Here is a 25,370-nt window from a genome sequence, read left to right as displayed (position 1 = left end):
AATTTTGGATTCTTACAAAAATGCGAACGTGAAGATTACTTCATCTACATCAGCTTCAAAATGAACTCACCCACGAGTGGTAGATCAGACAGGTATTGAAAAAATTTATTAGGAGCCCGAAAATGTGTTCCCCTCGGCGCATTCTTCATTGACTTATATCAATTGATGGCGGTAACGTTTTATATTGTGTTCAATACATTGTATGGGCAAGGCTTGTATTTTCTTTTTCAACATGCTGATACTCATAAAAATTGTTTTTCATGAAACAAAAACAAGAAAATAATATCAAAAATTTAAAGCTGGTTTTCTTAACTTAGAGAAGGGTAGGGGTGCACCATACGTCATCCTACATATCCCTATGTATTCCCCTGTCCTTTGTATTGCATGATTTAGCTTCAATCATGTAATCTTGTCGGATACTCAAAGGCCGGACTCAACCATTTGATGACAGGGAAGAAGGAAGAATACTTTATACAAATCTGTGTTTTAAAAATATGACCTACACAGCTTTTTTATCTTACCTCGTTTAGTACATTTCAGCTAAAGACGCTCGGCACAACTTGAAAGATATCAACATGTATTTAAGCAATAACACACACCCAGCGACGTGTACCACGAGATTTTGACCAGTTCATGACATATATGCACGAGCTATAGCGAATGCATATATGAAGCGAACTGGTCAAAACCGAGTGGTGTACCGTCGCTGGGTGTGTGATCATAACAGTATATTGAAATACTAGCATGAAAAGTCAAAAAAGCATTTTTGCTATTGCCGAGAGCTCGTGCGCAAGCCAACCGTGCTACATCGCGAATATACCACGGTTCTTTTCACGTCTCGACCAATCAGATCGCTGTATTTGCACCATCAATATACTGGTATGATATAACAGTAGATATATCTGATCACTATAAAGTTTTCTATTTATTGGATGATTAGTCTTTTAAGATCAAATGCTATCAGAAAATGTTTTGCTACAAAATTGTTTATCGATGTTTGCCTTACGGCTGGAAATAGAATATCTGTTGGTTAATACACATCAGTATGGCATTAAATAAAATGGTGATTCAAACATCAACGCTATTTCACTATCGAAGCATAGCTCAGTTTATCAGTCAAAGTTTACTTTTGAGCCTCAAGAATAAGATTTTTGCTTGGTTTAGTTTTTATTACTTATTCATTCGTTCATCTATTAAATAATAATGATTTGTTTTTTTTATATATTTGTGCGTCTATCTACTATTCGTTGGTATAGTATTTTTTATTTGTTTATTTGTTTTGTTTTGTTTTGTCTGTTTTATAAACTATCATTATTGGTTTTTCATCACACAGCGTTTATTTGGGAGGGAGCAGATCGATCACGCGTCAATACGCGAGAATTCACTTGGCGGGGCATTCATTGCCCAGCGAAGAACATAAAAGTGTAATAAAAGTTACTAGACCTGATTTTTTTTACTTATTACCAATGCTCATGGAATTTGCAATTTGTTCTCTGTTTAATGCTTGAAAATTACCCGGTTCAGACATCACAATTTAGTGTCTACTTCGCTAATCTTTAATATTTCCCACTATTTACCGCTTGAGGGCGTTCTACATAATCGGCGCAACTGTAGTACGTCACGAAATCGCCGTAGAACGATAGAACGCAACCAAGTTACTATACTTAGCATTCGTTCTCCTTCACACTCGCAAAGCTACTGAAGCTTTTGACTTTGTTTTATGACGTATTCCACAATTTTTGTGAAAATATAGCATCATGGGTAACCAAATATCATCTCAAAGGCGTGGAGGTGCTGCAGAATCCGTCGCAAATCAGTGAGATTACGTGAAGTCCATTGGCATTCTGTCGATAGCTGGCATGAAAACTTATGATCTATTTCAATGTTTACGAATTCTACCATTTATTTGTCTATTAGGCCTAAGCCCTTAAATGTGTTTCAATTTAAATTTAAATGTGTTTCAATTTAAATTTATAATATTAATATAATATTATAAAATTTATGTTAATCAACCAACGATAGACGGACCCAAGTGATTCTCTCTTCACGTTCGAACAGGTTTCTTTGAACTCGTTAGTCTTCGAGAAAATTTGTCAGATTGTGGGTTTTTCAACGACTCCTGGGTCAAATGAAAATGAAACGCCAAGTATATATAGACCCGACTAAAAAGACATGAGTAGGAGACGGATGCCTGAACAGTCCAAATATTAGAGCAGTTACAGTGTGTGGTATATATGTTTACGATTCATGCCAGGGCTCGAAATTAACTTTTCCCTGGTAGTCCCATTGGGCTACCATTTTCTGAAGTTGGTAGCCAAGTGACAAGGTCTGGTAGCCCATGCATGAATGAAGAGGTTATTTTTGCAAATGATATTTTTAGTTATATCTAGACAATGAAAGATTTATTTTGCATGATTCTATCCGGGAAGTGATTTTTCTAGTCATTTGACATCAATACCTGCAGATCATAGCCTTAGGAGAACAGTATAGAAGGTGTAGTCATGTTCCTAATACTTTCGTGACAATTTTGGCTATATTTCTCAACCATAGTACGCTATCATGGGATGATCTCGTACACTTCGGAAAACACAATTTGTGGATGACCTGACGGCTTTTTCTTTGCAGTTTGAATAATTTTGTGTTTAACGTGATTGATACATTGTGATTACATTGGCTATCATTTCCCGAGCCTGTCATCCAAGTACATCAGTTGAAATAATGATATTGTATTGAAAGTTATCGCAAAAAATTCGACTGCACTGTCGCCTTTTAATTTGCATAACAAAGTCATAGTCTGGCCTTTTTGTGTCCAGCTGGGTTGACTATCTCACAGTGATCAACATCATGTCGCCCTCTAATTTCATGTCCCAGGCTTTGGTAGTCCGTGTGGGCAACCATTTCATGGGTTTTGGTAGCCCAAGGGAAAAGTTGATAGTCTGTGGACACAGGACTACCGCTAATTTCGGGCCCGGCATGCATTGTTCACCAAATCGTCCAACGCTAGCAAAGCGGCAGTCGACGTCAGGTGTAGCAGTGTTTGCTGCAGATCATTTCAATCACAAGTAATCAGCGCCCTCTAAGGGAGCGTTCAGTTTTTACGGCCGGGGGGGGGGGCGGCAAAATCTTGTCGCCGGTGTTCAAAAAAAGATAGACCCCCCCTGCATTTTTCGTGAAAAAAGATGACCCCCCCTTTGTAAGACGAAAAAATTGATGACCCCCCCCCCCCCCCGCTTAAAAATAACTAAAACCCATATGTCAAATTTACCCGCATGGTTGGATTTGAACTCCGGTACGCGGCGCACTTTATTCGTGCCAGTGCACAAACTTCTCAGCCACATCCATTGAAACGTCTGTTAATTAGGACGACTGTAAGGCAATTTTTAACTTCATTTCCATAGACAACTCATGTCCATGGACATTGTATAAAGTGAACTTTATTGGAGTGGTTCGCCAAAGGCAGCCCTCCGGTTAAGAGGGTCATGGGCCATTACGTAAAGTCAACTTTATTCTAGTGGGCCACCAAAGGTGGCCCGCCGTAAAGAGGGTCGATCATGGCTATTGCATAAAGTAGACTTTACTGGACAGGGCCGCTGAAGGCGCACGGCCATTAATATTGCCGTGGGGTATTACATAAAGTCAATTTATTGGAGTGGGCCGCCGCAGGCGGCCCGCCGGTAAAGAGGGTCGATCATGGCCATTGCATGAAGTAAACCTAATTGGAGTGGGCCGCCAAAGGCGTCTGCCCGTTAAGAGGGTCATGGGTAATACATAATGTATATTTATTGTAGTGGGCCGCCGAAGGCGGCCGCCGGTAAAGAGGGTCGATCATGGCAATGGCATAAAGTGAACTTTATTGTTGGTATTATGTTTTTGAAAATGTGGTGACCCCCCCTTTCCTACCAGTGAAAAAGCGATGACCCCCCCCTTTGCGGATTCCAAAATTTTGATGACCCCCCCCCCTGGATTTTGCCGCCCCCCCCCCCAGCCGTAAAAACTGAACGGTACCTAATCAATGTAAATTCTATTTAGATGTTTATTTTATCATTATACACAGTGGAAAGAAAGGACAGTAGAGGCAAAGATCAGGAAGAAATGGTGGATCTTTAGGAAAAATAAAGTTCAACCAGAAATTCACGGTAAAACGGCAACCGTTGACAACATCGGAGAAATCCAAGAAGAAGCAGTAACTGTGATGAAGGAAAGGCTTTTCACAAGTGATCGTCGAACAGAAGAGAAAGAAATGAAGGGAAGCGAGAGTGAAGAAGTCCGTCATGAACTTGAGAAACTTGAAACTGAGACACAGAGGCTAGTGGCTGACAACCCCGAACTCATTGACGGGCGGGATGAGAGAAGGAAACTCAGCTGTAAGGATGGTGATTCTACGGACAAAGCATTGAAGAACATCCGTCTCCGGAAACACGGCGACCGAAAAAGAGAACGTCGAGCCGCTAGAAGGTCCAGACCAGAGAAACAGGAAACAGGTATAGAGGGAGCACAGGTCGACAAGGTAGACGATGATATCATCGAACGCACGATGGCGGCAAGGAGAGAGAAAATTGCTGAAAGTAGAAAACGCATGGAAGAGAAAAGAAGAGCAAGAGCTGCAAACCGACATGAACTTACTTACGAAGAGAGTTTTGCTAAACTCAGAGCCTTGGCAAAGATGCAGTAAGAGAGGACAATGAGGAGTACTTTATCCTTATCTGAAAGAAACCTGCAATCTCGTCTTCGTCACTTTCTCCGCTAGCACTTCTTGCCATGGATTGTCTCTATGGAATCTGTTTGTACCATAGAAATTGTGCATCGCTTTTGTGAATAAGCCAAAGTGAAAAAATGTGTATTTCCGGGAACGTACATCCGAAAATAGGTTGGTCGCAGCATTTTTTTCTGTATTTTTCTTTGGTTGAGACACAAAATCTATATAATTTTCCCGAACTTTATTGAAAATGAGAAAAAAATGTCTAGGGTCGGAGGGTTTTTGTAGGGTAGGTCGGATTACCGGAAACATACGCAATCCTTTTTATTTGGCATTAGATCAAAGATCAAAGATGGAATAAAAAAATCATCAACAGATAAAGGGGAGACAGCGCAGATTCTTTATTAGAAATGAAAATGGAGAAAAAGAATTGAAAATCATATAATAAAAATCATCACAAATAATAAAATGAAAATAAAGAAAATACGAAATATACTTTCAAAATAAAATTACTGCATATTCATTATTGTATACATATCTAAATACAACATATATTTCAGAGAAATATGAATAATTATAGTGAAACATAATAAAATCCTTTATGGTAATGTAACGGTAGCATCTGTGTTTATGTCTTATACATTAATTAATGTGAAAGGTAAGGGTACATTTTTTGATGATGAGTGAAACAGCGAGCTATTCGGTAAGCAAATTTTACACAAAATATGCAGGTAATATATATATAACCTAACCAAAGTGTATATATATATATATATATATATATATATATATATATATATATATATATATATATATATATATATATATATATATATATATACATACATATATATATATATATATATATATATATATATATATATATATATATATATATATATATATATATATATATATATATATATTAACCTAACCAAAGTCTAATTTCAGTCCACTGTCTCCAATCCATTGGGTATACAGTCCGTCAAAACGTTCATTCTGTTCGACAGTGAAACGATTTTTCCATCCACCAACATTTCCTGTTAAAAAATTGGGAAACACTTTTTATAATATGTGCGTGAATTCTGTTGAAAAATTATGAAAAAGTTGAGCGAATACAAAAATAAAACTCCTACGAAAGAGACTTCATGCAAGAGCACCACTTTGTATCCTTATCTTTGAAGAAAAGCAAACAAGCCAGTGGCTTGGAGTGCATTCGCTAAGGTCATATGTAGTTTCGCATGTGTCATTACTTCTGTGAGTTGTGATGCTTGTGAACCGTAGCAAAGAGTTGTTTTGAATTGAAAAACTGTACTACATGTTCGTATAAAGTGTATCTTAATTATTATCTGACGTTTTGGACCGCTTCAAGTTTGCACTACAATGCATGAAAATTCAATGGAGAACTCTAATTTCACTACTCTATAAATTCTTACATTTGAAACTCGAACTCCGCAGACTAGTAAGGAAATTGAGCGATATGACATCATTAGCTAAAGGGGAGAAATCTCTACGACGGCAAATTTGCTTCAAACTTGGGCTAGTTAAGTCTGTAATGGCTTTTATTTTTCCTTCTTAAAATGCCATATGTACTGATTTTCACTCACATTGAGTTGTAGTATGTATGTATTTTTTTCTGTATTTTGTTTCTTACGTTCATATACGTTCATTCTTATACTGTATAGCGTTTAAGTTCAAGTTTTCAAATCCTTTTGTTTACACTAGTCGGTTGTTTCACAATAGCTTTCTTGCCATCACTTCTTCAGCCAGTGCGCAATGGTCGAAGAACAGTACATTTCTCTTTCAAATCACATTGGTGGCGCACACCTCCAGCGTGGGATTTTCTCTGCACGTTCATGGAAAGGACCGAGTTGTAGCGCATTCATTAAAATAAAGGGGCAGACTTGGAGTTTTAGGGGACAGTTTCATTCCATCATAAACAGGTTTCAAATTCTGCTTTTAAACTTTACTGCTATCAAAACATTAACATTAAAATCGCTCGGTTCTTGTGAATGGGTTCAGTCCACGTCATGTTCGTCATCAAAGCAGAATGACGATATCTTCAGTTTTCTGAAGAAGTGACATCAGTGAATCCAAAGTTCACTGCACTGGAGAACTCTAATTTCACTACTCTATAAATTCTTACATTTGAAACTCGAACTCCGCAGACTAGTAAGGAAATTGAACGATATGACATCATTAGCTAAAGGGGGGAAATCTCTACGACGGCAAATTTGCTTCAAAACTTGGGCTAGTTAAGTCTTAATGGCTTTTATTTTTCCTTTTTAAAATGCCATATGTACTGATTTTCACACACATTGAGTAGTAGTATGTATGTATTTTTTCTGTATTTTGTTTCTTACGTTCATATACGTTCATTCTTATACTGTATAGCGTTTAAGTTCAAGTTTTCAAATCCTTTTGTTTACACTAGTCGGTTGTTTCACAATAGCTTTCTTGCCATCACTTCTTGTACATTTCTCTTTCAAATCACATTGGTGGCGCACACCTCCAGCGTGGGATTTTCTCTGCACGTTCATGGAAAGGACCGAGTTGTAGCGCATTCACTAAAATAAAGGGGCAGACTTGGAGTTTTAGGGGACAGTTTCATTCCATCATAAACAGGTTTCAAATTCTGCTTTTAAACTTTACTGCTATCAAAACATTAACATTAAAATCGCTCGGTTCTTGTGAATGGGTTCAGTCCACGTCATGTTCGTCATCAAAGCAGAATAACGATATCTTCAGTTTTCTGAAGAAGTGACATCGGTGAATCCAAAGTTCACTGCACTTTGGTACCATGGACAGACTTTTTTGCTTGCTGTACAAGGGAGCTATGGTTTAGGACTCGATTTTTGCGCTTAGTGTTAATTTTTTCAGTGCAGACTATACATTGAAAAGCGCAATTTGCGCAATCGCACAGTAAAGAGGAGTCATTACATGTGGAAAAAGAGAAACTTGTGAAATTGACGAAATCAAATGGGTAGATCGGGCCCGTAGAACAGATATCATTTTTCTCGCCACGAAGATTTCTCTAACTTTCCAGAAGTACATCTCATCTTTCAACGGCGATATAGTCAACCTCAAGATTCCCTTTTCCAAAGTCCAGCTTCTCAAAATCAGCGTCCACCGCACAGCATGCATGCACGAGGAAGTGCTGTGATGAAAGATAAAATACAGTCCCTCAATTTGCAATTGTAATTAAAATAACTTTGCAATCATTCGCGCGAAGTGCTTTAACCCCGCACGATAGTAAAAAATACAAACCTTTTCTGACGAATGGTGACAAAGCTGGATCAAGTTTCCATATCGAAAACACCGGACGGCTGGCCTCGGTCTTCTTCATAGTGGTAAAACTACTTTCTTCCTCTATCATGTTCTATCTGATCGTCATCGAGAGGCATGCCAAGAAATTCTGAAATTCTTCTGATTTCAGATCGACGATCCTTACATGAAAATTCGGAGGCAGAAAAGAGAGTGTTGTGATAGAACAATGACGCAAAGCATATCTACGATTATGTAATGATGTTTCCATTGTCAAATGAAATCACATGTATGTGAAATGTGACGTTGGAACGTCATCTGAACTTTGCATCTAACTACAAGATCACGTGTCTAGACTTCATGGTGACGGATTTCTGCCGAGTCGCGCAGCAAAGACGGACGAACGGACGATTAATTACACAACGAAGATATGGGAATTCGAAAATTAAGAAGTTACTATTAGGACTTGTACGGTATTGTGTTAAAATTATTACCTTTCAAAGAAACTGCAGGAATGTTGTGCAACTTCAAAATTGTGTAATATCTTTAGTTTGTTTAGTCTATTTAGGAAACGCCCAACAGGGACATTTTGCTATAAGTGCATCAGCGACTACCAACCTCAATTAGAGCTTCGTAAGTTAGAAATAACACATTTTTCCAGTGTCGTCTGTTCCACCAGTGCAAGACGTGATCTGCCCAACTATCGAAGGCAACTAGAAGAAAGAATGACATCATCAAATGATGTAGATTTACAACAAGGTTTGTCTTTTTAATGTAACTTCAGTTATTACTGTGACCATACTACAATATATTGTCAAACCATAGCTGTCTGCGTAGTGTTCTTCCGCAGAATTTGAAAACAGAATATTTGAAAATTTAAAATTAATTTATTTCAAAACTTAGACGAAGCAATTCCTTTGCAAAGTACTGCCTACCGACATACCTACATACCTGGCAAGCATTCATATATATATATATATATATATATATATATATATATATATATATATATATATATATATATATATATTTAATACAAGTTACATTTTGTACATGAAAAAGACGACAACGATTCCTTGAGGAGATAAGAACAGAAGTAAATGTCGTGATGGGGTTTTATGATCAAGGTTCTTGTCTGACTTATACACAGAACTGCGAACGACACCAGTTCATGCTAAGAACACAAGCTTTATTACTGAACACGCCATGAGATAAAAAAGGCGCCAACCGGAACACAACTGTAGCAATTACATATAAAGGCACCAAAGCGCATGCACCGAATGTAATAGAACACCAAAGGATAAACATTTTTTTGGCGGGAGATTATAGTCCACAGTCATTGGATGAAAGTTACCAAAGAGTCTGATTGGTAGACGGATAACACATAGGCTCTGCTTAGTCCTATTAATAATGTTCAAATGATGTGTCATTTGTTCTCCGACATTCTCCCGGCGACGAAAGATAATCTTGAACACTTTCAATATGAATTATCAATAAATGATTCGTTTGAACAAAAAACTCAGAAATTTCAGAGAGTTAATTGACTCAACAGTTACAACAATTTATGAAAGTTCGGATATTCTCATCCTGGCTGCAATGGCCGCATCTCTGGACGGTCTCCCCGACTCGGGCGGGTCATTGGTTTTCTCAGCTGAAATTTCTTGCCGATGGATGTCTTCCCGCTCGTTCACATCTTTGTCTTCAGATGATGATAATTCTTGAGAGGCTACCTCAAGGGCGTATAACTTGTGTATAGGGCGGTTGGTGTGTCCCCTGGCGGTGGAGATTTCAGCTGATCGCACCAACTTGTCACGTCCATAAACAAGTCTCTTCACAGTCCCGAGCTGCCATTTCATCCTACGATCGATATCACTATGGATCAGTACCACATCACCCACTTTAATTACATTGTGCTTGTTTCCGGAACCGGAGTGACGTTCTCTCAAAGCTGTCAAATACTCGGTTGACCATCGCTTCCAGAACTGTTGTTGGAGATTTGACAAATGTGCGTAACGTCTGTCAACATCATTGTGGTTTCCAAAAGTCGGGTCTTCGATTTCTTCATCGGAGACTGTGATGTATGGTAGTGAGGTTAAGCTTCTACCATGTAACAGGTGATTTGGGGTCAGGCTAACGTCATCATCCGCACTGGATGAAACGAAGGTGAGTGGGCGATCATTTAATACAGTCTCAATTTCGGTGACGACGGTAGCAAGCTCATCATACGTGATGAATGATCGACCGAGAACCTTTTTAATCGCATTCTTCGTGAGACTTATGAGCCGCTCCCAAAAGCCGCCAAACCACGGCGCACGTTTGGGTATGAAAGTCCATTTCACTCGCTGAGATGAGAGATAATCTCGAACATCAGGCGTGTCGAGCAAGGAGCGTATCTCCTCGGCTCCAGAGATGTACGTCGAGGCGTTGTCGGATAACATTCGGCTAGGCAGGGATCGTCTTGCAGCAAAACGGCGAAACGCAAGTAGAAATGTTTTAGTCGTCAAATCCGGTACCAATTCCAAGTGTATGGCCCGTGTAACCGCACAGGTAAACAGGCACACGTATGTCTTGTTTTGTTTACCATCAATACCTTTGGTGAGGAGAGCCCCCGTGAAGTCGACCCCCGTCACACTGAATGGAGGGGTGATGTTCACGCGATATGTAGGCAGCGGAGCTTGGACTGGGTTAGTGTACGGCTTTCCTTCAACTTTCAGACAGGTAACACAGTTGTGAAGAATCTTGCTAACGATACGTAGTATTTTCGGTATCCAGTACTGTTGACGAATTTGTGTTACAGTCGACTGGACTCCTCCGTGGAATACGCGTTCGTGTGCTTTCAGAACGACCAGTTTAGTGAATTCATGGTGAGGAGGCAGCAACGCTGGAAATTTCGTGACATAGTCCAATGCTGCATTGTGTACACGGCTGCCACATCGAAGTGTGCCCTCGTTATCGAGAAATAGGTTGAGTTGTTGAACCAACGGTCCGAACCTCTTCACATTCATCCTCATGGAATGAATAGTGTCTGTATATATCTCAGATTGTACGTCTTTAATCCAGATCTGTTCAGCATGTCGTATCTCGTCCGGTGAGACTGCTCCTGAGGCGTGTCTCTCTTTCGCTGCAGTCGAGATTTGAAACGAAATACATACGAAGTAACGCGGAATAGTTTGTCTAACGAGCTGAAACGAGTAATGTCCACCGCGTATTGTATGCCAACGTCAATTGCGGGGTCGATTTCCGTATTTGATGAGCCGATGTTCTCAGTGGATCGGCGAGAAAGATCCTCAACGTGTTGCATTTTATTCGGCAACCTCAGCATCGATTTGTGTGTGAGGCTCGATCATGAAGTCGTCCGTTGTAGCGATATGGTGCACTGCGCTATCAAACAGTTCACAGATTGGCCAGTCTCCATTTTCTTTCAACCAAGTAGGGCCGTTCCACCATAGAGTAGAATTGGCTAGTTGATCAGAAGTAATGCCTCGAGTTAACAAATCAGCTGGGTTGTCAGCGGAGGGCAATATTTGTAGATGTGACGAAAACCATTGATCTCTCTGACGCGATTGCTTACGAAGATCGGCAGCTTCTTGACACTGTGATCCAATACAACGCAATTTGACTGTCCGACCAGAGATACCGCTGTGTAATGTTTATCTTGCCGGAGAGAGCATTTATTACGAATTTGCTGAGTCGAGTGCCAATCAGGGCGGCCATCAGTTCTAACCGAGGCAGTGACAAATCGGACGTTGGAGCGACGCGTGCCTTGGCCATAACGATAGAAGTTTCACTTGAACTGCGGAGATAAACTACAGCTCCGTAGGCGGTAGTGCTGGCGTCAGCGAAAACATGAACTTCGCAGTCGTCGTTATCTTTATTCCCTGAGAAGTATTGGCGGTTTATTGTCGTCTTGCGTGTAGCATTCAAGTCCGCTGCGATCTGTATCCATTGAGAGTCAATTCAGCATCGAGCGGTTCGTCCCAAGGGAGCCCGCGTTTCCATAGTGACTGCACAAAGAGTTTAGCTCTGATGTGAACTGGAGCTACGAAGCCCAGTGGGTCGTACAGTGTAGCGGAGGAACTGAGAACATCTCGTTTCGTTATCAATTCATTTGGAATAGGCTCGCTATTATTTTCTGAGTAGGTCATCGTGTCGCTTTCTGGCTCCCAACGCAGGCCGAGTACTAGTACATCATGGGAGGGTTCGTAGATATCGTCCTGTTTCGCGAGTTCACATAGTCGTTCACTGTTGGACGTCCATGAGCGTAGCTTGAACCCACACGACTGCATGAGGTGGTTTGCGTCGTTGTAATATGACACGGCCTTCTCATCAGACTCTGCACCGTCTATCACGTTGTCAACATAAATATTATGTTTGAGGTCATCAGCAGTCGGTATGGAGGCATTACTTTCCAAGTGAGTCTTGATTACAGCGTTGAGCATGAATGGGGAACAAGCCGCCCCAAACAGAACAGACTTGAATTGATAAACATCAAATGGACTTCGGGATCACGAATGTCCGATAACCAAAGAAATTTGGTGTATTGACGCTCGTCTTCCTCTAGACGTATGTTTAAGAATGCCTTTTCAATGTCACTGACGAAAGCGACTCGGTTAGCGCGAAATCGTAGCAAAATGGCAGGTAAATCATTGATTAATGACGGCCCAGTTTGAAGACAGTCGTTTAGACTTGCCGAGTCAGCATTTTGTTTGCTACTGCAGTCGTATACAATACGGATTGGAGTGGTAACTGAGTCCTTCTTGACAGCTCGATGCGGCAAATAATGTCCTTCAGTTTTGTTGTCATCTTGAATCTTCTCGACGAAGTCTCGGCGCAGTTGATCGGTGATGATGTCGTCATATCTCTTCGTTAAGTCAGGGGTCAAACGGCGAACCATAGCGCGCGTGCGATTTTCAGTTGCCGCATAGTTGAAGGCAGTGGCGGATGATCAGTTTTCCATGGTAAACGGGCAATGTATTTACCATTTTCAACACGTAGATGAGTGTCCCGATATGTTTCGAAGTCGGTATTTTCATCATTTTGCGAGTCTGCCTTCACTCCGATGAGCTCTAAATTCCACCAGTTTCGTATGTCATCGTCGGTGTGTGTTTCTACGTTCACGTGATGAATATTAATGTCAGAGTCCAATTTCCCACGCTTTCCAGTAGGACCGGACAACAAGTAGCCGAACTTAGATGATATTGCAGTTGGACCTGCCCCGCGCACGATATGGTTTCCAACAAAGTTCCAATATTGATCAGCTCCGATGAGCACATCAATTTCCATAGTTTTAACATTGGAAACTGGGTGGGCAAGCTTAATCCCCGTAGATGGTCTGAGTTGAGTATTTCTGCTGACACGTGGTTGAATAGGTTGGACGAAATCTCGGGAATTATCAGGGCGTTGACAGTACTGGTATGCCCATTCTGTTCGTGCAAAGTTACCATTGCACTTTTCATGGAATGAATTTGTTTCGAATTGTCCCCGAATGTTGACAGGCTCACGTTCTCATGAGTGTCCGATTTCAAGTTGAGTTTGTCAGCAAATCGCTGCGTGATAAAAGTTCTGTTGGACCCATCGTCAAACAGCACGGTAGCGTTGATAGGTTTCCTATCGCCGACCGACATAGGAATGACTGCCGTCTTGAGGAGAACCGATCCGTTGGGTGTAGATTTCCCCTTTGTGTCGTCTGTCTTCGCCAATGCCACATGAACTTCAGAAGTTCCTTTTTCTCAGACGTTGTAGCTGATTTGGTGTCATGAAGGGTAGAGTGATGTTTACGCTTGCAGATCTTGCAAGTGTAACGAGACTTGCAATCGCTCACGCGATGCTTTCCAAGGCAATTGTAACAGAGACGATCGCGTTTGACAATGTCTAAGCGACGTTTCGGGTCGGTGACAACTTGGCAATCACTTGAGTAGTGATTTCCCTTACAAAACACGCATGTTTTGATTCTCAAAGGCTTTGTTGTGCGCGTAGATGCGGCCCTAGTATGAAATGAAGCGGTCATATTAGGCTGTGTTGCTGTGTCCGCAACCGATAACTCATCGAGTGGAACTCCGGCTTGAATGGCGTCGATTTCCCGTAGGATGGCTTTGCGCAACTCTGGTAAAGTCCAAGCCTTGTTTCCGTGATCTCTTGCGATCTGTTTCCGAATACTGTTAGGTAGTTTATCTCGAATCATGGGAATGAGAAGCTCTCCATAAGCGTTCTCTTCTTTGCCAAGTGATTGTAAACCGCGAATATGACTTTCTAATGTGTCATAAAACAATCGCAGACTGTTAATGTCACTCGTAGGTTGAGGAATCTGCCACAGTGCAGTCATGTGCGCATCGATGATCAAATGATTCTGTCCGTAGCGTTCGATGAGTAGCTCTAAAGCATGGTCGTAGTTGGAGTTTGTCAAGGCGAGACCGCTAATCGTACGGGCAGCTTCATCAGTTAAAACGCTGCGTAAGTATGTGAACTTTTGAATGTTCTCGAGGTTCTTATCATTATGGATGGACGATTTGAAAGTGTCGTAGAAACTCACCCACTCGAGTACGTTTCCTGAGAAAGTTTTCAGCTGTAGTTTCGGTAATGCGACAGTTTTCTTCGATGTGTCTTGAGTAGCGGTGTCGGAGTTCGCCGATGGGCCAGTCGCATTGTTCGGTTTGTTGTTTTTGATGAAATCAGTGATCTTGTCGTTTCTCTCGAATATCTCGGACATGTAGTCGCCGGATTCTTGGCTCGCAGCATCGTAGCTTGCTTCATCCGTATTATCTAAGATATCTTCTTCGATCTTGGTTAAAGATTCGTATTTCTGAGTTAGTTGAGTGTTCAATGCTCTGAGTATCCTGTGAGCTTCAGTCTTGTTCTCAGCTGCAGCGAACGTTGATGTGAGTTGTTCTGCACGGTTGAACAGCCTCGTCATTTGGGCACGTTGTCCCCTGCGCTTGAGTTTCAACTTGGCCAATTTCGTTGCCAGTTGCTCGGCTTGAGTTGGTTGCTGCTCCTCGTCAGACATCCTAATCCTGGTCTCGGCACCAAAAAATGTCGTGATGGGGTTTTAGATCAAGGTTCTTGTCTGACTTATACACAGAACTGCGAACGACACCAGTTCATGCTAGAACACAAGCTTTATTACTGAACACGCCATGAGATAAAAAAGGCGCCAACCGGAACACAACTGTAGCAATTACATATAAAGGCACCAAAGCGCATGCACCGAATGTAATAGAACACCAAAGGATAAACATTTTTTTGGCGGGAGATTATAGTCCACGTCATTGGATGAAAGTTACCAAAGAGTCTGATTGGTAGACGGATAACACATAGGCTGTGCTTAGTCCTATTAATAATGTTCAAATGATGTGTCATTTGTTCTCCGACAGTAAACGACATTATACTTTCTTTCTTCAAATCAATGGACTCTTTTTTACATGTCATCATTACACCTTGCACCCTCCTATGCACATAAAGCTGGTAGAACATTGTCTATTTTGAAACTCCGCTTATAATATTTAAGCTTAAACGTTTTCAGATAGGAATTTATTCATGTCCAATCATTTTACTTGCTCACCTTGCCCAGTGATAAAGTCTTCATAAAACTCCGACCATGAGTTGTAATTGGGATGGAAAGGATCTACACCGAAGTGATAATACATTGACGTTGCCAAGTCTTTTGGGTTTCTCGCTAAATACAACAACTACAATCAATGACAAGATTTCAGGCGTTATATTGATGTTTATAGATTTAGTTTACTTAAAGCTAAACATATTGCAAAGCGGGCGAAACATCGAGAGCCCCAACCCACCTTCAGAGTTTTAGACAAATACTAATCACTGAGGCCGAGAGTCTGGATTTCAGAGTGGATGACTTGCGGGCTTTATCATGGGTAAGCAATCCGGCAGTTAGTCGATCTTTCCTTGAAAGCCATCTTCTTGATAGCTTGGCATGGTGATTTGGAATTATACTTCTAATAATAATCAGTTGTTGGTCTTCTAGTAGGTTGGTATCAAAAAATCAAAATCGAATGACTGTAAAGTCCTAAATTTGCAACATACTAGTACTTACATACCACCCTCCGTATCTTTAACCTTACAATTAAGAATGATTTTTATTCTTTAAAAAGGCCAATGACAGCAGGAATATACCTTCGCTTTCCCTTCAGTAAGCTGCTTCGGCAACAGCTCTCCTTGTAAATGTGTACGAATAACCCTGGGAGACGGCTCTTTGGCGATAGTTTGAATACGAGGTTCAGCCAATGAAGGGGGCTGGAATTCGAACATAGCGCAATCCGTCCGTTTCGGTACATCGGGTGACGTGGTCTGGACGATACACCTGACTATGACGTTTGACCAATGTATCCCTGGAAGAAAACACGATCGACTGACTCATGCAGCAGAGAACTTGAGGGCGGTTCAGAGTACGGCAAGGTAAAGGAAAATCAGAGATGAACGTGATGAGGAGCGTGGTGAAAAACAGACGACGTGGCTGCATGGGTGCCAAAAAAAATAAAGCCATCGATGCACATAAGTAGATTGTGATGCTTGTAAACACGAAGAAAGAGGACAACACAATGCAACAAACCAACAAGGTATAACGTACCTTGGAGACACTGCGATATTCGAACTCTATTTATTCGTTTATACGGCTACCACTTGTGGGGATTCATTTGGAAGCTCATGGAGTAAATGTTTTCCGGCTTAAATTTTGCAAAACCCGAAAATATAATTTTCCCGAATGAGTTACGCCATGATGGCGCCCAATGAGTATTGCAAGAGTCGGTAAAAAATTGGGTAATTTGTTTCTCTAGTACCAGAATGTTCACGGCGGCCTCTATTCTCGATCTCGAAGGGTATGCTTGAATTGCTTTGAAGCATTGGCATTAGACGAACTAGACATATTGTCTAAATCGAGGTGTTGCCAACACTGTCAGGTGCAATTAACAGCTAAGCGGTAACATGAGTCGACCGTAAAAAAATCAACTCTGCAAAAGTTGAAACATTGTTTAGCAGGAGGTCACACGTAGTCAAAACAACACCACCCGATTCCACACACATCACATCTGCCTTGAACGCAGTCACTTGTTGTTGCTCAGTTCAACAAAATATAACACTTCGACGAATTACAAGTACATTACAGCATTGCAAGTTTTAACCGGCACGCAATCCATACACTGCAAACGCTAATAAATAAAATTATTGGTATTTCACTTCAACACAACAAACTTTAATGCTAAAGGGCTTTATGAAAAAGATACAACTCGTTAGTAACGATGCCTTAATTTCTTAGGCCTGAACAAAAAACTTTAAACACCAAAACGTCTTCATAAAGTTTAGCCTTGTGCAATTTTGTGGAAAACGATGCACAGGTTAAGAGCAAAAGATGCATTTATCGCGTTCGAAAAGTATCCCACTGTTGACAGTTCAACATTTCGTAGGTGAAATAAGAGCTGTTTACAGGGCTTGACAATTTTTTTCCAGTTCACTTGTCCGTCGGACAAGTGGATTTTCAATTTCACTTGTCCTCTCAAAATTTTACTTGTCCTCCATTTGTAATAATCAAGACCAAAATACTTGCGACGAATTCCGTAGCGGCTTTCAGGGCTTTCTTATCTTGGTAATTTTCGCCGATGTTGACGCCGATTTTTTTCAAAAGTTTACATTGAAGTAGGCCTGCGTACGGTCTGTGTGTTCTTGGCGTTATACGGCCTCCACCACAAGAGGCCGTATAACGCCGGAACACACAGACCTGTACGCAGGGCTAACATTGAATTGAAGGTACATATCATACATCGACTTCCCGTGTTTGGCAAGCATAAATGCCGTCGTAAAAGATTGGTCAGTTTCTGTCGCTGGTCGTCGTCATTCGGTTCACGCATTGCGAGTGCATGCGATCGGATTGTTGGCAAGTGAAACCGTACTATCGGGCTCAGCGGGACCCACAAAATTTCCACAATCATTGTCCCCGCCACGATCTCATCTGCGATGTGCCAAACAGTCCAAATGCGGTTGACTAAACTCGTGAGACCTTATCGATTCAACGCGAAACATGTCGTATCTGTCAAGCAAAGCATTTCGCTTGGTTTGGCCATGGAGGTAGTCTCTTCCTACCTCCATGCTTTGGCAATGGTGGGGTATTTGAGACACGACGTACTGAACATTTTGGAACCGTCATTTCAACCAAGGCCACTGTGCTTTCCAAATTCCATTTCGGGAGATAACATCTACGGCGTTTTTCCTCATCATAACGCTTATGTTTAGATCTTTTGTCAGAAACATCGTTCTAAATCATCACATCGAGTGGTCGATCACGCTGGCCCTCGTGGCGCCGTCGTAAATAATCACAATGTCGTTTCTCAGAGTTACACAATGCCCATCGTCGTAAACTACGTGCCTCTTTACGGCAACAACTTTGCTTGATTTTTGCGTAGGTCTGCGGAGCGGAAATTACGTTCTGGCTCGCGAAAATGCACAATGCCTTGTTTGCATTAGTGGAAATATTACCGTAAAATACTCATATTTACAGCGATCACTCCACAAACTATCTGCCAACAATGTTCGTCTACCTCGCGAGGCCGCATAAATGATTTTGAAGTACTGCACAGTCGATTGCCAATAAGCGCTATGGCATTGGTTTGCAATTTTTACCTAATTTGTTGGGGCGGAGCAGTCAGCATACAACAAAGAAATGCTGTTTACGCCAAATTTTAAGCGACTTTTTAATTGGACGATGAAACAATTTTCATGTCGATTATCGAAAAATTGCAACATTGTGTGAGTCGGCAGGTGAATCTAAGAAGAACGTCACAATTGTATCTAAAAAAGTCAGTGATTGACATTTATTTTGTGTGAACGACAACGCAAATCGGGCGACACGTGCACAAACCGCAACTTAGGTCGCGTTGATTGCGCCAGAAGTTGTATAAACAACTTGTCCGGCGGGCGACCAGATTTTATTTTTGACTTGCCCGAACGTAAATTTCACTTGTCCCGGGCGTCGGGCGATAGGAATTGTCAAGCCCTGTGTTTAATAGGAAAATGTTTATCAAACCAACAATGTTCAAGAAAAGCGACAGCCTGCCTTCAAGTTTACGCTTCTTCATCATCTGTCAAGGGTGGGGGAGGAGGAGGATATTGCTGATCTGGGGGTGGTTCCAGTGGCAATGGTGGAGCTGACCCAGCAGATTGGTGCGTACTTGCAGCTGATGACATCTTTGTGACGTACATCGAGGGAGTATGAGCAGAAGTGGTTGGTGAACTCCAAGCAAACTGGTACGGGTAGTATGGGTACACGTATGGTTGTGGGTAATACTGAAAAACTGGAGTTGTAGGGGTTGACATACTGCCATGCATGTAGTTTTGATCACCATTTCCGGGTATTTTCATTTCTGTAGCACCCTCGTTTACGTTGTTATTCTGTGGAGAAACCGGAGACGTTGTAGAAGGCAAGGTTGAAGTACGCACTGAAGGCAGCTGCAATCGGTACTTCGTGGGGTTTTTGTCAATCAGTATCTCAACTGGACTTTTCTTCTTTTCACCTCGTTGCAAATCAATACCTTCTGTGAGACGGCGAGTTTCGTTGTCAATAATGGTTTTGAAAGTTTTCATGGCTATATTCAAGTCGGTTGGAAGTCTGCCCTTGTAGTGTTTATTCAGGATGCCTATGTCAGTCTGCAATTGCAGATTGTAGAGACGCCGTCCTGAGCGGTCGACCATATACTTTGCAGGGTTGGAACGCACTAAATATGGCTCTATCCTCTTGTGAAAACTATTATTTACTCTTTCGTAGGCTTTCATTTTTACGTCAAGCTCCATCTCGATTCGCTTCACCTCCACTTCATTTCTCCATTTCCTGATACACCGAATTAACTTCACTCTGTTCAGCCTTATGATTATCAATTTCTCCGCACTGTACCGCCGATTCACATGCTACACTTGGACAGTTGTTTTTATTGTGTCCTGTACCACGTAGGTGGCAGTTCAGACAGCGTTTCTTGCGTTTATCAACATGAATAGCAGGTTGTATTTTCGTTTTAAGCTATCATAGATCTCTCTGTACTCTCCATATTCAATTTGCTTCGTATTCAATTCAGTCTTTTTCATGTCGATGTCTATTTCCATTGGCGACCGATACGTAAAACATTCATCCGATTCAGACAATGTCGGGTCTTGATGTTGACGATTCACCTGTAACGGTGGAGCAGAGGACGAATGTTGCTTCTGCGGAAATAAACCACGGCGCGTTGTTTGGCATTCATCTTTTCCCAGATTTTGCGTTTTCTTGTTGAATGGAGACGCACCGTCCACAACGCGGAAATGAATGGTGGCAATATCAGATGACTGAGATTTGCGAGCAACTTTTAAGATCCTTGAAAAGGAAGAATCGGTTGCGTCGATCCAGAGTCCGTTGCTTTGATAGCATAACCGAATACTCTCCATGCGGCCAACATACGATATTCTCTTTCTCAAAAGTTCAGCGAATCCTTCGCATCCCATTTTTACAAGGTCCATGGCATTTACATCAAGGGGTGTACATCTCTCCTCGCCATAATAAGAATAATGGACGATGATTTCAATTTCGTCTTGCTCTACTCCCAATGCTTTAGAAAATGCCATGATTACTGGCATCGACAGGATCCGTGTATAGTGTAGCTGTATTTTGAGAATGTCCCGCGCTAGACTATTTGCATAAATAGACCATACCATTATTCATTTTGGGAGGGATGCTCAGAGAACAGCTATTCAGAATACGAATACCAGATATAAAAAAAAAGCATTCATTCTGTTTCAATAATTTCTTTCAACACGGGAAGTTGTACTTTAACTATCAATTTTTAAATAGCTGAACTTCCTCTTCACCGATGGTGTGTATGCGGCCAGACGACAGAGGCCCATTACCTCATTTTAAAGTGTGATCACCTTCAAACCTGCAACTTCAAGTGTCTCTGGCATCGCCGCAGCGCTACACATGTTCTAAGCATAGACTGCGAAGCGGACTTCCAAGTAATGATGGAGCTGGTCTCGAATCGAGGGAGAAGGTACATTTCAGGAATCCCACTCAGTATAGACTATAGAAATATGGTTTTAAAATCGTTGCAGGAAGCCGGAGCAAACGCCATAACTGGAGAAGTCCCCAGAGGTAAAGTTACAGAAGTTGCGCAACAAACAAAAGTCACAAGAATGACCGTGATGAAAATATGGAAACAGTTTGTGAAGGAGGGCAACATCAACCCTGCACCGAGACGTCATTCTGGTGGGATAGCACAGAAGCTGACCGATCAAGATGTATTATACATTGAAATGTTGAAAAGGGAGAGACCCTCCATCACTCTGGCTGAAATACAGGAGCGACTATTCCTGAATGCGAATGTTAGGATTTCTACCTCACGTCTGTGTCGCTATGTGAAGTACAAGATCGGCGATAAAGAATGGACACGTAAAAAAATGTGTAAACTAGCCGTTGAGAGATTTACTGAGCACAACATGGCTTATACACAGGCATACTTGGACTTTTTGACACAGTGTGACCCATTTAATGTCAAGTTTATGGATGAAACGGGCATACAGATGCCAGCAGTAGGGAATCGATCATACGGCCATTCGCCGAAAGGGGAAACTTGCATAGAACTGCAACGTTACGCTAAGTCCCCGAACAAGACACTTAATATGCTTGTTGGTATCAACGGAATCTGCTACGCTAACGTTATTCAAGGGCCATCAAATACCGATTCTTTCTTGCAGTTCTTTGGAGAAGCATCAAACGCAGCAGCACCAGACGGTGAGCCTGCAATTCGACCGGGTGACATTATCGTAGTGGATAATTGTCCCATTCACCACCATGATGGAGGCCGTGCACTCGCCGTGTTTCTGGATAACATGGGAGTAGAGTACGTTTTCGCTCCGGTGTATTCTCCAGACATAAACCCCGTTGAATATCTGTTTAACGACTTGAAAATCCGGCTGAAAATGTATCAATACAGAGATACGCTGCGACGGAACACCGAATTTGCTGTTTACCATGCACTATCCACTATCGGTGCTGCAGAATGTTATGGATATTATAAGCATGTTGGAATCTTCCGCTTGTGACTGAGATTTCTTATGGACTTACGAATTTGTTTATAGGATGCTTTCAGTGTTGGCCACGTAAATTCAACTGTGCAAATCTAATATTTCTAAAAAAAAACATGCTATTACGTAAAGTGTTCCAATGCCAGGGAAATTCTTGCAGCTTACAACTACATGGGCTGGTGATAGAGTTACATGGAGTTCCACTGTACAGCGACGCTATATATACCAACACTCCGAGTTGTATTTTTTTACAGTTTTCTCGCATTAAAGTTTGTGTGTTGAGAAAACACCTGCTTATTTATTGAGGATGCATGTGTGTATGTTTTTAAGTTCCAAAAATTGAAAATGCGAAAGGCGTTCTGAACCTGACAGCATACGTACACGTCCTGGGCAGTTTCGTGTGGTGTTGTTTTGACTACGTCTGACCTCCTGCTTAACAATGTTTCAACTTTTGCAGAGCTGATTTTTTATGATTGACTCATGTTACCGCTTAGCTATTAATTGCACCTGACAGTGTTGGCAACACCTCGATTTAGACAATATGTCTAGTTCGTCTAATGCCAATGCTTCAAAGCAAGATTCTGTGGAAAGTTTATTGTCACATTACGATGTTGACCAAGTCCTCGGGGTGAGACTTTTTCCACTCTTATATGCTAGCTCATACAAGGTAATTTCTCGCTCTCCTCCGAAAAGCGATGTGTAGGTATGACCATATTCATCTATGCGGTCACACGGCAAATCAGATTTTGATTTAGTGATTTAGTTTCCTTTTGAATGCTCAGGATACACTATCGGGAAAAAGTGCGTGACTAGGGCGAGAAACTGACGCTTTCTCGCAATCGGTGAGAACCTGTTCTTATCTCACCGCTGTCGGTGAGAAAATTTTAATCTCCACTGGAGATTGGTGAGAAATGCACTCCTTGGTGAGAATCAAGTGTGAGAACAAATTCTATAGATTGACTTTAAAGACCATATGCCAGGTTGCTACATTTCAAATATCAATGTCTTAAGCCATGTCCATGTCAGATTGAGAAGAAGATTTTTTAGGCCAGGAAGAAAAATAAATTGTTCATCGGAATCGCCGCTTCTACTTTGGCATATTTGGAATTTTTTTTTTTTTTTTTGATCGCGGCAAATTCTTACTTCCGCATTACAAATATTTTTAGTACTGCCGCTGGTGGCGCCCTACACTGTGTAGGGTTTTCGCGGGCACGGGATTTTGAATGAGACTTCATACGTGTTCGGACTTAAGTTGACCGCCAACACGTTGTTGTGACGTCTGAATTTGGCGAATCACGACGCAAAGTGGGTCGATTTGGCCAGAAATTTGCTCGTTTTGCAAAGGTTAGTACATGTCACATCATGAGTATTAATTTGATCGCCAACATTCGACGTGATGGCCAACAGTTAGTTCCAGAGACGCTATTCAGTGTTTGTCCTGATATTACGTTCGGCGATTTGTTCAACAAGATCGTGACAGCAGATGGACGGTGCATCCGATTGAATGAAAATTGCATCGAAAGTATAAAAATGTACGGCAATGACAAAACACATGGTTGCGTCGATGTTAAAGTACGATCTGAATGATGACTATATAACTTCACTCCGATCACATTACAGGGTTTAAAGTGTGTATATATAGACAGTGGTAAAGAGGCCAAAACATGGGGCCAAAGTAAAATGAAAAAACTCAGATGCTAGGTCCCACCAGGACAATATTAAATACTGAATTGTTGAATTTCAGTGATTTGCTGTACATTTCAGTTTTATTCTGAGAGAATGTTGAAATGCTCAGAATATGTTGTGCAAACACTAACTGTGAATGTAATGGCCTATGTTATTGTTGGGAAATATAGTATTGAATTCAGTTACCAGTATCAGTGTTTCTTGTCTGAGATATTTCTGGTAAAAAGGGAAACAATTATCTTGCCTTGTCTGCATCTGTGCAAAAATGCCAGAGAACCGAGTTTACCTTCGGCCTAAAAAAAAATAAAAAAAAAATTTCGCTCGCCGCTCCTGGGACTTGGTCCAAAAAATCCGATGAACAAGATTTTTTTTCTCTGGCCTTAAAAGTATTATTTCAGAATTTTCTATGACCCTTTGACTTGCCCTATACCTCTGCATCAGAGCTAGGGCTATATATTTTCCTATATACAGTCCGAGGGGGCCAGTGGCTATTGAACACATGGCCGGTATGGGACGAAAATGCAAAACTAAATTTTAGAGTTGCTGATGACCATTGACCTCAGATTATCCAGCATCTCATTAATTGAAGGCCAGCCAACAGAGCTAGAGATCTGATTTTTGGTGAACAGGGATTATTATGTGAGCAAAGTTTTCTGCCAAATGTCAGGACTAGGATGACCTTTGACCTTGATTTCATATATGTACCTAGAAATCAGTAACTTCAATTGCTACAGCCTTCATATTTGGTTGGAAGAGGCACCGAATGGCGTCACTTACTGAAGCTCATTAATTATATGTAAAAAATAAAATATTCTTGATGTTTACTATGACATGCAGAGGTTGAGTCATTGTTTGTTGCGCATAGAAATTAGGGGGGGGGTCACCTTTTCTTGCTAACACTTTTAAGGGCCACTATTCTACGTGCAGAGTCATTTGAAAAAACACCGGCCCTCCCTCCCGATAATTTCTATCCAGTCCGTTATTTCGATATTTCACCATTACGCCGTTTTGCGATTTTATCGATTAAGCTTACTGAGCCGGACCACACTCTACCCTATGAATAATTATAGAGGTTAGATATCACTATAGGGGCGGGAGAATTCGAATTAGGGGAGAACCATTGGATTTCGGGGGGAGGGCTGGAGGAAATGGGTATGCCAGCAAATTTTTTATCTATTTTCTGTCATGCGTCACTTTTTTCCACATATGGAAGCAACGAAATTATTTTTTCGTTATCACCAGTTTTTAATATAGGGTTCTTGAGTGAAATACACGTCACTGGTTACTACACAGATAAAATAACGAGCAGTATTCTATGTAAGTGTAGGACATAGGACATTAAATTAGAGGGCAGAGATTGTGTAAAACAAAGGATCGTCTCTAATGAATTCTTTATTACATTAAATTAATAAAATCCCTTGAAAAAACTACCAGTCTCAGAACTTCTTGTGGAGATAAACAATGTTAAGTCCCCTGTGATGTGAGTAGACACGAGTCACACTAAACAGTCCATACATCTGTTATTTCAACATGAACCATGAAATGTGTTTGCCATGACGTAGCATACAATAAAATCATTTTGTGAACGAGTTTTCAGCTAACTTTTGTTGTGTGTTTATATCACGAATACTGGCTAAAAGACATTGGATTTCCTCATGTATTTTGAAAA

General features: G+C 41.2%; 2 protein-coding genes across 2 annotated transcripts; one reads left to right on the top strand and one right to left on the bottom strand.

Annotated features, from left to right (window-relative positions):
- Positions 1 to 5,609: 5,609 nt before the first annotated feature.
- Positions 5,610 to 16,242, bottom strand: LOC139130416 (sulfotransferase 1B1-like). The gene is made up of 5 exons (XM_070696209.1): positions 16,094 to 16,242; positions 15,519 to 15,645; positions 8,579 to 8,673; positions 7,964 to 8,142; positions 5,610 to 5,736 (listed from the first exon to the last, which is right to left on the bottom strand). Exons 1-4 carry the CDS (start codon positions 16,226 to 16,228, stop codon positions 8,053 to 8,055), a joined length of 447 nt encoding a protein of 148 aa, XP_070552310.1. The 5' UTR covers positions 16,229 to 16,242; the 3' UTR covers positions 5,610 to 5,736; positions 7,964 to 8,052.
- A 4,711-nt stretch (positions 16,243 to 20,953) lies between these two features.
- Positions 20,954 to 22,033, top strand: LOC139130595 (uncharacterized). Its single transcript, XM_070696343.1, has one exon. It carries the CDS (start codon positions 20,954 to 20,956, stop codon positions 22,031 to 22,033), a length of 1,080 nt encoding a protein of 359 aa, XP_070552444.1.
- The last annotated feature ends 3,337 nt before the right edge of the window (positions 22,034 to 25,370 follow it).

The sequence above is a fragment of the Ptychodera flava genome, chromosome 4 (assembly GCF_041260155.1).
Source record: "Ptychodera flava strain L36383 chromosome 4, AS_Pfla_20210202, whole genome shotgun sequence".
Lineage (NCBI taxonomy): Eukaryota > Metazoa > Hemichordata > Enteropneusta > Ptychoderidae > Ptychodera > Ptychodera flava.
The sequence above is the reverse complement of the archived record's forward strand: the minus strand, read 5'-3'. Positions and strand labels throughout refer to the sequence as shown.